This window comes from Bison bison, unplaced genomic scaffold (assembly GCF_000754665.1).
Source record: "Bison bison bison isolate TAMUID 2011002044 unplaced genomic scaffold, Bison_UMD1.0 scf7180017864383, whole genome shotgun sequence".
In the NCBI taxonomy this organism is placed as follows: Eukaryota; Metazoa; Chordata; class Mammalia; order Artiodactyla; family Bovidae; genus Bison; species Bison bison.
The window spans coordinates 2,610,507-2,629,945 of NW_011494955.1; the positions used below are offsets into that span (position 1 = coordinate 2,610,507).

General features: G+C 49.4%; 2 protein-coding genes across 7 annotated transcripts in view; one reads left to right on the plus strand and one right to left on the minus strand.

The window, feature by feature from the left end:
• Positions 1-2,667, plus strand: part of CACNB3 (calcium channel, voltage-dependent, beta 3 subunit) — a 14,227-nt gene extending 11,560 nt beyond the window's left edge. For all 5 annotated transcript variants that reach the window (XM_010857734.1, XM_010857738.1, XM_010857735.1 and 2 more), the window contains 4 exons: positions 161-312; positions 520-615; positions 714-863; positions 1,314-2,667. In XM_010857734.1, the coding sequence (XP_010856036.1) occupies positions 161-312; positions 520-615; positions 714-863; positions 1,314-1,628 (713 nt within the window). In that variant the 3' untranslated portion in view covers positions 1,629-2,667. The remainder of the gene's footprint in view (positions 1-160; positions 313-519; positions 616-713; positions 864-1,313) is intronic.
• Positions 2,668-3,551: 884 nt separating this feature from the next.
• DDX23 (DEAD (Asp-Glu-Ala-Asp) box polypeptide 23) lies at positions 3,552-18,225 on the minus strand. 2 transcript variants are annotated; one of them, XM_010857740.1, is made up of 18 exons: positions 18,120-18,225; positions 17,575-17,642; positions 12,962-13,170; positions 12,438-12,548; positions 10,845-10,938; positions 10,662-10,727; positions 9,981-10,119; positions 9,569-9,702; positions 9,341-9,453; positions 8,969-9,112; positions 8,647-8,872; positions 8,199-8,344; positions 7,661-7,838; positions 6,722-6,964; positions 6,149-6,300; positions 5,813-5,921; positions 4,882-5,056; positions 3,552-4,450 (listed from the first exon to the last, which is right to left on the minus strand). In XM_010857740.1, exons 3-18 carry the CDS (start codon positions 13,168-13,170, stop codon positions 4,227-4,229), a joined length of 2,463 nt encoding a protein of 820 aa, XP_010856042.1. In that variant the 5' UTR covers positions 17,575-17,642; positions 18,120-18,225; the 3' UTR covers positions 3,552-4,226. The 2 variants fall into 2 exon arrangements, with proteins under 2 accessions (XP_010856042.1, XP_010856041.1); XM_010857739.1 differs by lacking the exon at positions 17,575-17,642 and having other exon boundaries at positions 18,120-18,223.
• Positions 18,226-19,439: the final 1,214 nt, after the last annotated feature.

Genomic DNA, 19,439 nt, shown 5'->3' on the forward strand with positions numbered 1-19,439 from the left:
CAATGCTCCAGTGCCTCTGCCTGCCCAGGCCTTGATGAACATCCTCTCCCTCCACCATCCCTTCCCATCCACCATTTGGGAGACCCCAAAGCCCTGTTGGAGTCGGACGGGGGTGGAGCCACCAGTGAGCATTGCGGCTCCCCTGTCCCTCCCTTCATAGCTGAAGTACAGAGTGAGATTGAGCGCATATTCGAGCTGGCCAAATCCCTGCAGCTAGTAGTGTTGGATGCCGACACCATCAACCACCCGGCACAGCTGGCCAAGACCTCGCTGGCCCCCATCATCGTCTTTGTCAAAGTGTCCTCACCGAAGGTAAGGCAGCTGTGGCGATAGAGGAGGCCTACAGGGCTGCCCTCTTAGAATGCGGTACAGCTCTGCTTGGTCCCTGCCCAGGGGCTCCTCAGGCCACTTTTCCTGCTGCTGCTTAACACCGCTCTGAGTCCTCCTTGCCTGCTCCCATGCCATGAGTTGGGGACATGCCCAGTGCTTCCTGGGCCCAGCTCTGCCCTTGCCCCTCAGGTACTCCAGCGTCTCATCCGCTCCCGGGGGAAGTCGCAGATGAAGCACCTGACCGTACAGATGATGGCATACGATAAGCTGGTTCAGTGCCCACCCGTAAGTGGCTGGGGCACCATTCCTGTGCCCACTCTTGCTTTTCCAGGGCTGGGGTGGGCTGATAGAGACAGAACATTCCTCCTTTCCCTTCCTTCCAGGAGTCATTTGATGTGATTCTGGATGAAAACCAGCTGGAAGATGCCTGCGAGCACCTGGCTGAGTACCTGGAGGTTTACTGGAGGGCGACCCACCACCCAGCCCCCGGCCCTGGGCTTCTGGGCCCTCCCAGTGCCATCCCCGGACTTCAGGTAACCATTTCCAAGGGCACTGATGCTCAGGCTGAGCCCGCCAAAGCAATGCCCCCTCCCCACCTGGCGGATCATTCCTGACCTCCAATTTGAAGGCCAAAGGATCAGAGAGCAGAGCAAGGGGGTGTGGGTGAAGGCAGTTCCTGATGAGGGAAGAAAGCAATGAGACAGGTAATCAGAGGCCACTTTTCCTAGGATTCCAAAGAAACACGCTCTCCAAACTCTTCTCCTAGTCTGTCTTGAAGGCAGAGTTTGGATTTGGCAGGAGTCAAAAGTTCCAGTTTTCCTTGTCTGAAGTGGAAGAATGCTCCGGGGTGCTTCTCCTTCTGGATCATTTCCTGTACGCAGGGAACAAGAGTTGAGGGCAGGAATCCTCACGCTGCCAGAGTGGGGAGGGAGACTGAGGCGAGGTCCGCATGGCCTCACTTAGAGCTGCTATCTTGTCCCCAGAACCAGCAGCTGCTAGGGGAGCGTGGCGAGGAGCACTCGCCCCTGGAGCGGGACAGCCTGATGCCCTCAGATGAGGCCAGCGAGAGCTCCCGCCAAGCTTGGACGGGATCTTCACAGCGCAGCTCCCGCCACCTGGAGGAGGACTATGCAGATGCCTATCACGACCTGTACCAGCCTCACCGCCAACACACCTCGGGGCTGCCTAGTGCAAACGGGCACGACCCCCAAGACCGCCTCCTGGCCCAGGACTCGGAGCACAACCACAATGAGCGGAACTGGCAACGTAACCGGCCCTGGCCCAAGGACAGCTACTGACACAGCCTCCTGCCGCCCTGCCCCGGCAGGCACAGGCTGGCTGGGGGCCCTGCGCCAGGCAGGTTGGAGTTAGACTGGCATGAGGCTGGCACTAGGCTCAGCCCCCGAAACCCCCTGCCCAGCCCCAGCTCCAGGCCTGCCTGCAGTCCCGAGGTTCTGGGAGAAGAGCAGGGGGCCCCCTCACCTCCTGGGCACAGTGACCCCTCCCCAGGCTCCCATTCCAGGAAATAGCTGTGTGTGCTGCACCCTGGCACCTTTCCTCTCCTCCTGCACAAGAAACTGCCCCACTGGGCAGTGCCCTCAGGCCAGGACCCCCTTAGCAGGGGCCTTCCCACCAGACTCAGGGAAGGAATGCCACTCAAAGTGACAAGAGGGTGGGGCGTGGGCAGCATGGCATAAGGAAGAAACAAGGTCCCTGAGCAGGTACAGTCCTGTCCTAACCTGAGGGACTCAGGGGTTGTGCTTTGGGGTCTGAGGGCCTCTACTCACCTCACTGCCACACATGAGACATGAGACAATGAAGCCCAGCAAGGTGGCACTCCTGGCATCAGCTGGGGTGGGGCATCCACACAAAGGCTGGAGCACGGACGGCTGGGCTAGGGCCAGCTGAAGCTCCAGAAGGGAAGGGCTCTGCTCACCTGCCAGGAAGCAGCTTAACATCTGAAGGGACCAGGGACTAGGAACACGGTGGACTGGGGGCTGGGGAAGGGAGGGCGAGTGTAGCAGAGAATATATGGACGGCTTGCTTCGGGCGCCTCCTTGCCCCACTCATTCTTTTGCTCTTGCATCCTATCTTTTCTGTTCTTGGTCTTCATGCCTCCCATGCCCATGGGATATGGGCCTCAGACTTTATTCCCTGATCTATAGCTGCTGCTCGTTAAGTTAGGATTAGAGGGGGAGATAGGACCCAGCGGACAGCCCCCAGAGGCCCTGTCAGCCTGGCTACCCTTGTCTTAAGAGGCTCTCGTGTGTGCCCTACAGAGCATGCTCCACAAGCCCCTGCCCCACCTGTCATCACTAATAAACACCATGCGCAGACCCTTGGGCTCCTGTTCTGTCTGCTGGCTCAGGGAGCCAAGGCCCTCACTGCATGGCCCAAGTCTGGAGTTGAAGACGTATCCTCGATGTGCTCTCTCAAAAAAGACCCACTGAGTGGGAAGAGAAAAGGACAGAGCTGGGGGAGGCACTAGACTCCCGGGCGCCCCTTTACCCACCCGCTCATGCCCAGCCCCTGGAGGGAGACCGTCAGCAGCACAGAAGGGACTTGTTCAGGGAGGTGGAGAAGAGGCTGAGTCACAGCCTCACACTGTCCCAGCCTCAGGCCAGAAAGACCCTGAAGGAGCTGCAACTCGAACTCCACGTCCTTGCCCAGCTCTTCGAGGGGTAAGGAAGAGCATGTGAGTAAGACGGGGGAGGACCCAGGCCTTGCAGCCCCCTCCCCACACGGAGACTCAGCCGGGCCCAGCTCATCTCTCCTTGCTGTCTCTGCTGCCCATCTCCTCACCCTCCAGAGCAGCAATCTGGGAGCCACAAACAATGGTCCTGAAGACTTGGGGTCAAGCACACTGTTCCAGGGTGGGAGAACGGTTCTGACTATGCTGCTCCTGCCAGAGTTTCACAGCTGCTTTCCTTCCTCACCCTTGTGTGAAGACCCCAGGAGGCTGCCCAGGCCAGAGCTACAACTTCTATGAAGCCAGAGCTGAGGAGGGAAGATGCACGACAGTCCCACCGTCACTGCCTTTCCCATCTCCCCTCAAGTAGTTCCTAGAGACTTAAGGCTAACAGCCTAGACCCAAGGATCTTTTCCGGATGTGACTTTCCTTCATCTCCCAAGTCAACCCACCATGCCCAGTGCTGTCCTTCCGTCTCCTGTGGTACTAGGGAGGACCTGGGAGATGAGTTTAGCCAGAACTAGACACAGCCTTCATATTCGTGTATTTATTCTCAGAACATACAAACTCATCTTCTCAGAGAATAGAAAACAGAAATTTCACTGACTTCAAGATGGACTCAGCCAGCTCACTCTGTCCCCTCATCTACTATAAAAACTCCCTGGGTGAGGGACGTCTCAAGTGCACAACACCCCTTGGCACAGGGGCCGTGCACAACTCTAAACAAGGCTCTCGACTTGTTTTATAATCCAAAAGGGCAAACAGCTGTCAAAATGACGATAAGAGTCCAAGGTCCATAATCCTCAGTACCCGATTCCCTGGGTCATCTAGGGCAATGATGGTGCCGTAGCTTAGGCAGTCAAGTCTGTGCCAAAGAAGTCCCAGCCCAGCAGCCAGGTTTTTGTTCAGTCGGAGGCTATGCCAATTGGCTGCCCCTTTAACTGGCAAGAGCTGATGGCCTGATGCAGTCCCAAAGCCCGCCTAAGGGGCAGAGCTGGGCCAAAACCCTGGTAGTTTGTTCTGCCTGCCTCCTAGAGCAGCTTCCTCCCCTTGGACAGACCTGCACTCAGGCCTCAGACCTGAGGGCCTAGGCCAGGGAGTCTGACTGCTTCCTAAGCCCCTGGAAGAGTGAGGGCCTGGGAAGAGATGTGAGGGTCCTGACGAACAGGCTCCAGAGCACGGCCTTGACCCCGGGGCGAGTGTTGTGTCAGGCAAAGATGGTCTCTTCCCGGCGCTTCTTGGTGAGGATGGTGCCTGGTTTGTGCTGGGCATCAGGGTGGTTGGCCAGCTCTGGGGGGCAGGAGGACACCGGGCTCTCCAGAATGGCTTGCTTCAGCTCATAGAACACAGCAGAGTCCTCTTTGGTGAGGAAGGTGATGGCCACACCACTCTTGCCTGCTCGTCCCGTGCGGCCAATGCGGTGGATATAATCTGGGGAGGGGAAGAAACATCAGTGCACCAGGCCAGATGCCCTGGTGGGCAGTGTCTGAAGCCTCCACTTCTAAAGGCATCCTCTTCCCTGCCACCCCCACCCAGGGCAGTAAACGCAGCTCGTGCTGCCTGACCCTGCAGGGCCCACGGTGCTCTCCCCAGCAGCACTGCTGATGGAGGTCACCCTCTCACACTCGGACAGTGTGGCCCAGCTCCACTCTTCACACCCAGAAGACAAGGGTGCTGTCCCAGGTGCTGAGACAACACACCCAGGTGAGATGAAGGGCAGGGGCTCTTCTCACGGGAACAAGCAACCCTAGGCTCGAGGCTAAGACAGCTGACGGCAGCGGCCCCCTCGGTGGAGATATTTGAGAAGAAGCAGGCAGGGAATCACCCTTTCCCTGGAGTGAAGCTCTTTCCCCTGCACTCACCCTCAATGTTCTTGGCCATGTCATAGTTGACGACCATAGATACATCTTGGATGTCGATACCACGACCCGCCACATCTGTAGCCACCAAAATATCCTTGGCCCCAGCCTTGAGGTTGGACAGTGCAAACTCTCGCTGCTCCTGGCCTTTTCCACCATGCAGCGTACAAGCGTTGTACTGTTGGAAGAATGGTGAGGTGAAGAAAGAGCAATGGGATCACACAGAGACGCAGAAGGTAGGAGGGGGGGACAGGGAGGAAGGGTTGCAGACAGGAGAGGGAGAAGGAAGGGGAAGGAGGCGGGAGAACAAGGGCAAGTGAAGAAGGGAGCAGATGAGCTGAGGAAAGGGATAGGAGAGACGGGGGTGTGGCAGACAGACAGGACAAGGTTAAGGGTAGGGCAATCAGGGTGAGATATGGAGTCAGACAGATGACAAGTAGTGGAAGAGAGAATGAGGGCGAGATGAGGGTGGAAAGCAGGGACCAAGAAATTTAAGGCCGTTTCAGCATTGAGTGGAGAGGACACACCCTTCCCCTCAAACACCAGATTCAGGAGTAAAGGACGCTGATCACTAACATCTCCCTCCTGACCACGCCATCCCCTCTCCCAAAAATACTTCATAACAAAACACTCCAAACCACTCCATTCCACACCCTCAGATCCTGCCAGGATATGTGTCTCCCTGGCCCCAGCCCACCTGGAGGAAAACCCAAGGCAGCTGTGGCTGGCACTGCTGGAACGGACAGGGAGTCATAGCAATTGACCAAGTCCTCTTTATCCCCATCTACCACCCCTTTCCCTCTGACCCTGACTTGTTAAATACTGTAAAGGTTCAAGAATGGGTCGGCATTGAAAGCAGAAGCCCAGGGGGCCTGACTAGCTTCAGAAAGCAGCACCAAAGAGACGAGGCGTTGCCCTCCCCTGCCAGACACACCCCCATCTTCTCCAGGGATTTGGCCAAAACATCACAGCCCTTCTTCTGGTTGACAAAAATGATGATGGGTGGATCAAAGCCTTGCTCCAAGATTGCCAGCAGCTTTTTCCTGGAGAGAAAAGGATGAGAAAAATGACACACATACTACCCCTCCACTCCAAGTGAAATGCCCAACCCTGATCTACAAACACCAATTCCAGAATCTCCAATGCCCATGGAATTCTGTACAAGAAAACAGAACTCTTCAATGTGGCAGACAATCACCCTCCAGCCACCACTCACACTAAAAAGAGCCCCTTCTCCCTTCTGTTTCCCCTGACTCAGGTGCCCCCATACCTCTTTTCAGACTCTGACATGAGGAAGACTTTCTGTTCCACACGTTCATGGGGCTTGCCTGCAGAACCAATGTATACCACAGCAGGTCGCCGAAGATAGCTCCGGGCCAGACGCTCTACCGCTGGGGGCATGGTGGCCGTGAACATGACTGTCTGTGAAAACAAGAGGTCTAGCCCTGAGCTCAGGCAGACACACCACACAACCCACCATCAGCACAAGCAGCGCAGCCCAAACTAAAGAACAGAAAATGAGCCTGGACAGGAAACAGTGTTTCAGAAAACTGCCCCTCGCCTTCCCACTTCTTTCCTCAGTGGCTACTCAGCAGAGTACTTTCTACCTTATGATAGAAGGAAGGGCTGAGTGATCTGCTAGTACCTGCAGTGGCAGCGGCGTGACTCTCCAGAATCATCTTTCCAGGCTAAGAGGCTACACTGCTAGCACTGTGAGAGGATCATACACGGCCATGCCTCACCATTCTGGAAACATGTACTCTAGCCCACCAAGGGCAAGAAGGGCCCTGGAGCAGGTTTGGCAACTTGCCCAACTTCTCCCGGCCTGGGGAAGCAGCCTTACTTGGCGGTACTTGTGTTTTCCTGACTCAAAGTTGGCCAGCATCTTCTCAGGGTCCTCGGCCTCATCTGTGTCCGGCTTCTGATTGCTGACAGGCATGTGCTCCAGGATCTTCTGGACGTCTGGCTCAAAGCCCATGTCAATCATCCTGTCTGCCTCGTCCAGAACCACATAGGTGCAGCGGCTCAGCACCAAGTAGCGGTTCTCTAGCACGTCGATCAGACGTCCCGGGGTAGCGATCACTATCTGGGGGGCACAGGGGAGTCACGTGTGGCCCCAGCAGGTACCCTTTCCTTCCCCTCCTGTCAAATATCCATCTACTTGGGCAACAGATCCCCAATGCTAAGAAACTTGGCCCCCAAACTCCACTTAGGTTTGCGAGTGAAAATTCCAGAGAACTGCATGAAATCACTTGGATTTTTTTCCTCAGGAGTGAATGGGGTCTCTGGGTCAGGTCCAGGGGTTAGATGGAAGAGGGAACATCAACAGGAACCTTCTTAGGTGGAAGAGAGACTAAGTGATACAGGGGAGGGGGTTGGATAGTAGGATTAGGAAGCCTGCAGAAGCAGACTTCCTTGTAAAAAGCTCTCCTTCCCTACCCTGAGAAGAATGCAAAGCAAAATCAATGATGCAGTCTGGCAGAGTGATTAAGAGCACAGCCTTCAGACATGAATCTCAGTTCTGCCCATCACCAGCTGTGACTCTGAGCAAGTTATTAACTTGATCCTCAGCTTCATCTGCAAAATGGAAGTACCATTATCCATTTTCTTAAGGTGGTTGTGACGGTGATGTGCAAAGTACAATCCCCGGTGCCTAAGTCCTCCATAAATAACAGCATATATCTATAAACCAGCCCCTTTTTTCATTTACTGTACATCTATGGCAGAACTAGAAACAGTTCCGCCCCTAACAGTGGGCTGGCTGCTGGCTAGGTGAACCAACCTCACAACCCATGCGCAGCCTGAAGCCCTGGTCTTCTCTGGAGATGCCGCCAATAACAGCCACAGTGCGGATGCCTAGCGGCTTCCCAAACTTGATGGTCTCTTCCTCAATCTGCTGAGCCAGCTCACGAGTGGGGGCCAGGATGATAGCATAAGGGCCCTGGTCGGACTCTTCGATCCTGTGGTAAATGGGGCAGCCCGCAGTTTCATGAGCTTTGGTTCTCATCCAACCACAAACAGGAGCAAGATAAAGTCACTCTTAAGGGCAGCTATGAGAATGGGGAGGGTGGTGGGAAAAGAATGCAACAAGTGCTCTTAAAAATCAGACTCCAGGACAGCCAAGCACTCCAAGGAGTGATCTGTACCAGCAATAAAATAACCATATGCTTCTTTAATATCATGATCCAATTATTCCCTAATATCTGACCCAGGCTAAATAAAGAAGGGGCCTTCTGATTATAGACTTAAAAAGAAGACCAAATGCTCGTCTGCCATTTTCACCTTTCCCACCCCGTGGAACCAATGTCGGATGCTCTCACCTGTCAATTTTGGGGAGAGTGGTAATCCAGACCAGCAACGGGATGAGGAAGGCTGCTGTCTTGCCGCTGCCAGTCTCAGCCACTCCAATGATGTCACGATTCTGTAGCCCAATGGGAATTGCCTGACGCTGGATAGGCGTTGGCTCCTGCAGAGACCCAGAGATAGCAGTGGGTACAGACAATGGGTACAGAGTTATGCTACCTGTGCTAGTGCTGTCAGGGTGGGCACAATGGGAAGGAACCAAGCAGAGTGAAAAGGTATGGGACCCAAGAAGAAACACAATCAACAAACAATACTTCAGAAACTGACAACAACATCACCTTGGTGCCCATTGGCAGAGGAGGCACCAAACAGTCAAGGAACAAAGTTTTCTGTTCTCAAATTAAGTATGTACCCCCTAGAATCTGGCAACATGTCAGATCTCTGGGCCAGTCTGCTTGTTCTCACCTTGTAGCCACACTTATCGATGACCTCCAAGATGTGTGGAGGCAGAGAAGAGTCTTTCCAGGATCTGATGGGATTGGGGATCTTGCCACCTTTGGTGGTGATGCTGTAGTCCTCGCGGAAGATCCGCCAGTCCCTGTCCGTCATTTCATCCAACTTTTTCTGAGACCAATGCCGATCATCCCAGCGTTGCTTGGCTTCCTTCTTTCGAAGTTTGCGGAGTCTCGCCCTGGAGCAGGACACAGGGAATAAATGGGGTCCATATCCTCCATCTCCTTCCTGTAGACTCACCTGTGCCCCCGCACCCACAGCCCTGATCACTCACTCCTCCTGCTCCTTTTCTTCCAGCGTCCGCCTCTTCTCCATTAGGTCTCCATAGAAACGCGACTGCTCTCGTTTCTGCTGCTTCAGGTCAATGCCTGCAATGAAGCCTCGCCCCAACAACTGTACCTGGTGCCGTTCTTTGTACCTGGGATTGAGACAGAGGAAAAGGAAAAGAGAAGAAGCTGCTAAGCACAAGGCTGAAGGTGTACCAGTTCCCCTTTCGGTCAGAGTCTTCCCCACCCAGAGGGCCGGCTGACGACTGTTTTACCCATCTCCCCATCCCAGCCTATCTCACTCCTATTTCTGTATCACTGATTCTCTCTAGCAACTGCCTAGTTTAAAAGACCTAGCACTGAGGCATGAAACCACTCACAAGGGGTTGTAGTCAATGGAAGTGTCCTCAGACGCATCCCACTCAAAGACAAACTTGCGGTCATTGAGATGCCTTGTCCGGCGCCGCTTCTTGATGCCACCGAGGTAACGCTCCTGCCCAGGGACAGAACACAAAGCCCTTCAAGCAGGAGGCCCAAACCTCACATACAGAGATCAGAACGGCCACACAGCTAAACCTCATTTGTGTGTGTGGAGGGTGGGGCCAAACCTTAATGGCATGTAGCTCCTTGCTCTTATCCTTCTCCTCCCGGATCTTCTGCCGCCCTTCCTCATCCTCATTCCCGTTGGTCTCCCTCTCCATCCTCTCCCTGCGCTCCCGACGTTCCCGTTCCTGAGGGTCTTCTGCAGACCAAAGAGAACAAAGCTGCAGGAGAACTCAGTGGAAGAAAAAAGAGGCATGGAGATCATCCAAACGACAGACACCAAATGAGTAAAAAAGGAAGGGGGGACATTCGTGATACAAGGGGAATGAAGACCTAACAGAAAGAGATGTCTCTCATGAACGTGCCCCAGCCACCCTCTTCCAAACTCAAACAGGTCTCAAGCCCTTCTGAGTGACACCACAATCCTGTCCCACCCTTTCCTACCCCCATCGAGGGCCACGGGGTAAGAAAACGAACCCAACATTTTCCTGCCCAAGTCTTGGAACTGCTTCCTTTTCTTCCTCTCTTCTTCAAGCATCCTCTGCCGTTCCTCCACCTCCTGCTGTCGTCGCTTCAGGGCTTCAGCCTCTCGTTCTGCTTTGGAGAGGAACTTGGGCTACAAAATAGATTACAACTGTTAACAAGGATCTGGGGACAGGGTAGACTCACGTCACTGATGGCGAGATGGCAAAGGGCCCAGAAATACCTGCTCAGGCATTAAATGTGTGAGGAAAACACAAACAGGCCTGGGACCCTGTTAAAGGCTAAACTATGTCTCTCTCAAAATCTGGATGTTGAAGCCCTTAACTCCCATTCCTCTGAGTAGACTGTATTTAGAGACAGAGCCTTTAGAGAGGTGATTAAGGTAAAATGAGGCTCCAAAGGTAGGCCCCACACAGATCTAACTGTATCTTTATAAGAACACTTGGACACACAGAGACACCAGGGGCCTATACACAGAGGGAAGAGCATGTGAAGATGGAAAAGCCATCCACCTAAAAGTCAGGGAGAGAAGCCTCAGAAGAAACAACCCCATTTGATCTTGAACTTCTGACGTCCATAACTGTAAGAAGATAAATTTCTGTTGTTTAAGTCACTCAGTCCGTATGTTCTGTCATGGGAATCCTAGGCAACTAATACAGACCCTCAAGCTCTTACCTTGGCCTCAGCTTCCTCCTCAGCCTTTTTTTTGGCCAGAAGTTCCTCCAGGGATAATGGCTGGGCCTGAAGATAAAACACAGGACTTCAGTCCATAGAGGCTCTCTCCCTCTGAAGAACAACAAAGTCAGGCTTAAACTGAAGAGGATGATAAGGGGAAAAAAAAATTCTTCCTCTTTTTACCTTAGGCTTCTTATCACCATGTTCATCCTCTTCATCCTTTCTAGAGTCTCTGTCTTTCCGAGATTTAAAATCTTTTCCTCGGCCAGGAGATAAACTTTAAAGCAAAGGAACAGGGGAACAGTCCACATCACTATTTTTTGGCTATGCTGTGAAGCATGTGAGATCTTAGTTCCCCAACCAGGGATCCACTACAGTGGAAGTGAGGAGTCTTAACCACTGGACCACCAGCGAACTCCCCATATCACTGTTACTCTAGCCCCTGGATGAGAATCAGACTGAGCCCCCAAAAGAGAATGGAAGTTTTCCCATGACTCAACAAGGCTGGCCCATGGTCATCCAACAAGTCCTGAAGTTCCTTTTGCAGGCCTGGTCACTCTGCCTGCTCTGAAACGAATGATGGCCCTGTCTTGGCCCCATGATACCTGAATGTCCTTTTCTGAAACCAATCTCCTCTGGGAAGTGGGTCTTAACTACTGATATCAAAAATATTTTCTCCAAACATTAGTCACAAAAAACAATGAAATATTACCATTTGCAGCAACATGGATGGACACAGATTATCATACTGAGTAAAGTAAGTCAGACAGAGAAAGACAAATACTAGGTAATATCACTTATACATGGAATTGCAAAAATAATCAAATCAATTATTTACAAAACAGAAACAGACTCAGACGCAGCAAGCAAACTTATGGTTACCAAAGGGGAAAGTGGGCAGGGAAGGCTAAATTAGGAGTATGGGATTAATAGATACACACTACTCTATAGAAAATAAACAACAGGATTTACTTTGTAGCACAGGGAACTACATTCAATATTTCATAGTAACCTATAATGGAAAGAATTAGAAAATATATACGTGTGTGTACTGAAATCACTTCACTGTACACCTGAAACTAACCCAATATTGTAAATCAACTATATTTCAATTAAAAAAAAATTCCTCCAAATAGCAAATGCACATCAGAAGGAAAAAAAAAAGACCCTGCCTTACTTTGTAATGCACAATGAATTCAGCCAGCATGGCCACCACCCACACCCTTCCCAGATACTGCTATATATGTCCTTTGCTCATTCCTCCTTCCTATCGGTCCCAGCAATCTTTTCCCCACATCTGCTATAAGCTTAATATACAAGAGATCTCAAATAACCACAGTGTTTGTTATAAGGATGCTATCCTTCGCCCTGAATTCTAACCTACATATTCAGGGCCTAATAAAAACTTTGTACAGAAAGTTTCCAGAACAAAGACATCAAGATATTGGCACATTAAGCTAACCCAACAAGTACATGTTGTATATTCTGGGTAGGAAACTGAATGGTCTGATGAAGCTATAGGAATGTTCTGTTGGCTGGTAACCTTTTCAAACTAACTTCAAAATTCTAAGAACAAGTGGATCCTCAAGGGGCTGTGACTTCACTAACTGGTTATACATTCTAAAGAAGATGTGTGCCTTCTAAAAGACAGCTCTCAATAACTACCAACAGGATTCACTGTGGAAAATTCACTTTCCCATGCAGCTGGGCGAGCTGAGATGCAGAGAGGAAGCAGTGAGGGCGTCGCCATAAAGCCCAATCCAACCCGTCAGGTACCTGGATCGCTTGCGGTCCTTGTCCCTTCGGTGCCCATCCTTATCCCTGTCTCGGTCCTTCTTATTCCGATCTCGTTCCTTATCCCGCTCTCGCTCTTTGTGCCGGCGATCTCTGAAGACAGAGCAATTAAGAAATCATGTGATATTTCCTGTGGACCTGCACTGCAGCCCTATCTTAGAAGGTTCCCATGCCCTTTTCTTCCCAAAGTAATATTTTACAAATTAGAAAATGTGTTTCCCAAGAAGTTATGAGAGAATTCTATTAATAAGGTCTTATAGCTCCAAGCGTTACTGCTAAGTATTAATGACAATGATAGGACTGTGTGAAGAGATGAACTATTTTCCTCAATCACTAGGACCTTCATCTTACAAGTTTCTTCTTTACCTTTAAGAGCTACTGGGTCCCAGGTGTAGAGAAACCTATTACAGACTCATGTCCCCATATGGAGGCATCAGAGGGACCAAGAATAAAGGAGTCTGAAATGTACACTCCCTTTCCAGGTAACACACAGCAAGTTACTTTACCTTTCCGTAGACTTGGATCGGGAACGGGAGCGAGAACGGCTGACTCCTCTACGCCTATCCCTTGAACGATGCCGTTTCCTATCTTTAGATGGGGAAGACTTCCGGTCTCGGTCTCTATCGCGGTCTCTGTCAGGAGTCCGAGATCGCTTCCTTTCCTCCTTGGAAGGTGATGCATCACGGTCCTTCTTATCAGCCAGCTCTCCTGCCATCTATCGTGCATAAGACGAGTATTTATTATGTATTAGATACTTCTCTGAACTTTTTACAAACAATTTACTTAATCTCAAAACAATGCTCTGAAGTAGATATAGTGGTGTGCCTGCTTTATGGTTAAAGAAACTGAAGCTCAGATATATAAAGTAACTTGCCTAAGGACACCTGGGCGTTAAGTGTCAGAGTTTCAGGCAGTCTGGCTCCAGAGGCCCATTCTTATTCATTAATACTCTCTCTCTGGGATTCCTTTTTGTACATATTTATTTCCAAAAGTGTACAATAAGCATACCTAATTTTTATAATTAGACTGCAAAAGTATTAAAAAAATGTTACCAAATGAATAGTATACTATCTCTAGAAATAACTTATATTACTTAACTTAGGAATCTACTGTATCTGCCAGCCCACCAGGATCAATAAACTACATCTAAGGGAGATAAGTTCTCTTGAGCGCATAAAGAAAACTCAAAAGAGAAAAAAGGAGTTTAATTTTGAGATGTAGGATTAAGATCAGCACCTCAAGGAAAACCTAAGTTCAAAGAGAAGAGAAACTCACTTTTACACAGATTAAAAGAAATGTACTTCTAGTTATGGAATGGCAAAAACTTGGGTGACAGGTACATAGGACCTCCATGCACTTTGGTTTTAAAATTTCCTGTGAATCTGTATCTTATGGAAACAGTGAGAGACTTTATTTTTTGGACTCCAAAATCACTGCAGATGGTGACTGCAGCCATGAAATTAAAAGATGCTTGCTCCTTGGAAGAAAACCTATGACAAACCTAGACAGCATATTAAAAAGCAGAGACATTACTTTGACAACAAAGGTCCATCTAGTCAAAACTATGGTTTTTCCAGTAGTCATGTATGGATGTGAGAGTTGGACTATAAAGAAAGCTGAGCACTGAAGAATTGATGCTTTTGAGCTGTGGTGTTAGAGAAGACTCCTGAGAGTCCCTTAGACTATAAGGAGAGCAAACCAATCCATCCTAAAGGAAATCAGTCCTGAATATTCATTGGAAAGACTGATGCTGAAGCTGAAACTCCAATACTTTGGCCACCTGATTCGAACTGACTCATTTGAAAAGACCCTGATGCTGGGAAAGATTGAAGGTGGGCAGAGAAGGGGACGACAGAAGATGAGATGGTTGGATGGCATCACCGACTTAATGGACATGAGTTTGAGCAAGCTCCAGGAGTTGGTGATGGACAAGAAGCCTGGAGTGCTGCAGTCCATGCAGTCACAAAGAGTTGGACACGACTGAGCGACTGAACTGAACTGTGAATCTATGATTATCTTAGAATTAAAAATAAGGGAGGAAGGGATGGAGTAGAGCAAGGAGGGAGGGAGGGAGCGAGGGAGGGAGGAAGAAGTGTACCAGAAATCAGAGGTCACAGACGTTCTGACATTCCGTACTCAGATTTTCACAGCCTTGATTATGATCCAGTCCCACAAAAGGTCTGAGCAGGAATTGTTCTGTCCCCATCCTGCCTGGGGGACACTGAACACCATACCATACTGTCAACTGCCCTTTAGACTACAAAATCTACTTCAGCGAGGTGCTAAATTCAGACAGCAAGTCTGAATCTGCCTCTATTCTACGACCACCATCATCATTCCTAAGCCTCGGGATATATTTCTCAAAATTTACTTTATCTCCAAATGGTTCCCATGCAATAACAGTTCCCTAAGCTACAGCTTACAATCCCCCTTTCCCATGTAATTCCTGCCATGTATCTTTAAGAAGGGAGAATAGGTAAAGAAAAGAAAAATGAACAAGTAGCACTTTAAAAAAGTTGGAGACAACCTATTTTACCTCAGAATTGCCAGTACATCATGCACAGACCATGGACATTATACTTATTTCTCTTTCACTTATAGCCCTCAGAAAACAATCAGAGGAAAGGCAATCCTGGACATCACCATTATTTCAACAAATACTCACTGAGTACCTGAGAGGTGCCAGAAACTATTCCAGTACTAGAGATACAGCAGGAAACAAAACAAAGCCTCTGAACTCATAATGCTTAAATTCCAGTGAAGACGACAGCAGTTCGGCAGAAAATAAGAGAATTTCAAACAGTATAAGTGCTAATAAAGAGAACAAAGCAGGGTGTGTGATGGGGAGCAGCATGAACAAGAGAGCTCTGGAAAGAATTTTTTAAATGACATGTAAGCTGAGATTTGAATGATGGGAAAGAGAGAGTCCATAAAAATCAAGGAAAAGAATTTATTGTGTAGAAGGAACAGCAAGACACTGGGGCAAGAGCTAGCTTAGCATGTTTGCTAACTAATGATAGACACGCGTGGAATTCCCTGGTGGTCCAATAGTTAGGCCCTCACAATGCCAGGGCCAGGTTCAGTCCTTGGTTAGGAAACTAATATCCTGCAAGCTGTGCAGCACTGCCAAAAAAATAGACTCATGTGGTCAGGAGTGGCAATGACCAAGGGGAAAACTGGCTCAAGATGCGTTCAAGGAGGTAGGCAGGAGTCAGATCACGGAAACGTGTTTTAGAGCAGGCTAGAAAAACTTGGATTTTAGTTTAACTGCAGTGGGAACCTTAGAAAGGTGTTAAACCGGAAGTAATATGGTCTTATTTTACATTTTTAAAGAATCACTTTGGTGACTTGCAAAAGGCAAGAATGCACATGGAACCACTGAGAATGCTATTATGGTAGTCTAGACAAAAGATACCCCACTCCAGTACTCTTGCCTGGAAAATCCCATGACGGAAGGGCCTGGTGGGCTGCAGTCCATGGGGTCGCAAAGAGTCAGACATGACTGAGCGACTTCACTTTATTTTTTCACTTTCATGCATTGGAGAAGGAAATGGCAACCCACTCCAGTGTTCTTGCCTGGAGAATCCCAGGGATGGGGGAGCCTGGTGGGCTGCTGTCTATGGGGTCGCACAGAGTCGGACATGACTGAAGTGACTTAGCAGCAGCAGACAAAAGATAACAGCGGGGACCTCTCTGGTGGTTCAGTGGCCAAGAACCACCATCTGCACTCCCAGTGCAAGGGGCCCTCTGATCCTTGGTCAGGGAGCTAGATTCCATATGCCACAACTAAGAGTGTGTATGCCACAACTAAACAATTCCTTGTGTCGCAACTAAGACCCGGTACAGCCAAATAAATAAATAGATATTTTTTAAAAGGTAACAGTGGTTTGTTCTAGGAAAGTGAGAGTGGAGATGGGACGAAATAGAGAGCCCCAAGGCAGATTCTGAAGACAGAGCTGACAGGACTTACTGATGAAGGGAGGAAGCAAAGAGGAGACACACTCAAACTCCTATATGGCCTGACCAACTTAAATGGCTCACAGCGCCGTTAGCGACTGCAGAAGACTGGGGAAGGAGAAGATGTAGGAAGAAATTTAATGTTTCATTTTGATCACGGTGAATGTAAGATGTCAGTAAGAAAACCAAGTAGCGATTCCAGGAAGGCAGCTGAAAATGCAATTCTGGAACTTAGGAGAGAGTTGGAGACAGTAATGTGAGTTATCAATATACAGATGGCTTTTAAAACAATAGGACGCTAAATGATTATTATCTAAGTAGGCATTCTGGTTAGGAAGAAAACAGAGGAGAGGACCCAGGGACTTCCCTGGTGGCCCAGTGGTTAAGAACTCACCTTTCAATGCAGGGGACACAGGTTGGATCCCGGGTCGGGAAAGTAAGATCCCACATGCTACACAGCAACTAAGCCCACAGGCCACAACTAGAGAGCCCAAGCGCTGGCAAGAAAAACCTACATCACACCGCCCCCGCCCCCCACCAGGCTAACTGCAACTAAGACCCAACTCAGTCATAAATATATTTTTTAAAAAAAGAGGACACAGGATTAAGCTCCGAAACACTGTAACGTTTAGAAGTCAGGCGTAGAAGCCACAGAAGAAAACTAGAAAGAAACAATAGCCAGTGGAAAAGAAGAAAAGATAGTAAAGTATACCATGGAAAGAAGAAATAGTAAGGTATGCCATCACAGAAGCCAAAAATGTGTTTCAAGGAGGGAATGCTGATCTGTGTCAAGGGGAGAAAGACTGGAAGATAAAGGAGTCACCCTCGCCTTTGTAAAAACAGAGATGACAAGAGCTGGCATGGTGAGAGTAAAAGCCCGAGTGCAATGAGTTTAGAAGAAAATGAGAAGTGCAAATAAGCAGACAGTAAACACAGGCAACTTTTATTATAGGTTCTACTCATCACAAACCTCCGGATCTTTGAGTTCCTCAGTGCTTGCAGGACAGAGACAGTCTTTTTTTTCATTCAATGAAGTATGCATTTATCAAACCACCACCATATGCAAGGCACAGTGCTAGGCACAGTGTGAGTTACAAAAGGAAATCAGGAAGATCCTGTCCACAGGAAGCTTACAAAACAATAGAGGATATGAGGCACATACCAAGATGCAGGCTCAGATGAATTATTGCAGGAGTTCAAAGAAGTTTCCTTTCACTTGAAAAAGGAAATCTGCAAAGAGTGTAGAGGAAGTGGCTCTTGAGTATTAAAATGAAGGTAGAATTTGAAGATGTGTAATTGAGGGTGCCGGAAAGAAGTCATTCCCGGCAAAAGAAATAATACAGGAGGCGCACAGGCGGGAAAGCATGACTAGTTATGGGAGAAAAGCCAAAGTTTCAGTTTGGCTGGAGCAAGGGCTACTCCAAACATGAAGGAGTAAGATCGGACTGAGGATATCACGGGTGCTGTGCGCATGGGCAAAGGTCTGACCCGTAACACCGTCCAGGGACCTGCCCTATCCCCGCCGGAGCCAACACTCCCACTGGGGCCCGCGCCCCTTCCCTCCTGCTGGATAGATCTTTCCAAGCTCGTGCCCTTTCCCTATGGCGTTCTTCCTCGCCTCGTCCCAGAGACAGGGTGGACCGCTGTACCCTCATTCTCGCCTTCTCTGCAGGCTCGTGGAAACCGCTTCCATCGCCCGAGACTCACCACTCTTGAGCCCAAACCGCCCAACGCGGCCTCAACGTCGCCGAGTAGTCGCCATCTTTCCCGTTTCCTGGTCGCCGGGCTGCTCCCTCGGCCGCGCGGCAAGCCGGGAAGGCGAGTTCCTGGTCCTGGGCAGCGCAGGCCAACAACGCATGGCCGAGAACTACCAATCCCAGAATGCACGGCGCGAGCGTCGGTCCCGGGACGCGGGGGCCGCTGGGCAATGTGGTTTGTCAAACATTTGAGTCTGTGGGAGCAAGAGTTTTTCATAGGTCGACTTTCATCAGAAGGTTATTCTCTCTGTGGGCGCAGCCCTCCTGGAATATGCTGGTTTTCCTGGAAACTGTAATTAACGACATCATGGCCGGTGGCTTACAACGGAGAAATTTAAGGCTTTCCTTACATACGAACTCCGGGAGTTGGTGATGGACCGGGAGGCCTGGCGTGCTGCAATTCATGGGGTTGCAAAGAGTCGGACACGACTGAGCGACTGAACTGGACTGAACTTATACATCAATAGCACGTAGTTATAACTAGCAACTATACTAACAGCAATAAATACTTTACCATTTGTGGAAAAGCCGGTTTTTACAAAAAATCTTTGAGATAGATTATTAGCCCCATTTTACAGATGGACAAATGAAAATTTAAGTTACAGGAGCAGCCTAGTATTTACCAGTGAGGGTGGGACAGTTCATTGTGTGAGACTATCCCAGCTTTGGGAGAACATATTAACAACCCTGGCCCCGTCAGTAACACCGTAGTTACTGTTACAACATTTTGAACATTTTGAAATGAGCTCACACAATGGATTGCACCTCTTGGAAAGACAGTATCTTCCGGGCTGTGGCATCTGGTTTTCTAAACATCCCAGATAGGACCTGCCCTTTTCACATTCTTGCTCTTTGGAATCTCGCCAGTTGTTTGGGTTATCTTAATACTTTTTATTCTTTCTCTCTCTAGTTCCCTCTCTTCAGTCCTCCAATGAGCTTTTTTTCCCCAAAAACTGTACTTTCATTTTGTTTCTCTTTGGTCTTGTGGTTAATAATTCTACCTCCCTTCCTCCCCAAAACAAAAATCTTGACAACTTCTAGGACGGTTTTGATAGATGCGTTCATGCTAAGTCGCTTCAGTCGTGCCTGACTCTTTGCAGCACCATGGACCAGGAAGTAACTAATGTCTCCTTCCTTTCCTTTTTTCCCATCACAAGCTTTTGGGTTTCAATCCCACATGGCTCTTGGTCTGGTTTTTCTCTCTGAATGTGTTCAGTGCTGCTGAAGCAGAGCCTGGAGTAAGCCCAAATAACCTAAAACTCAGAACCTC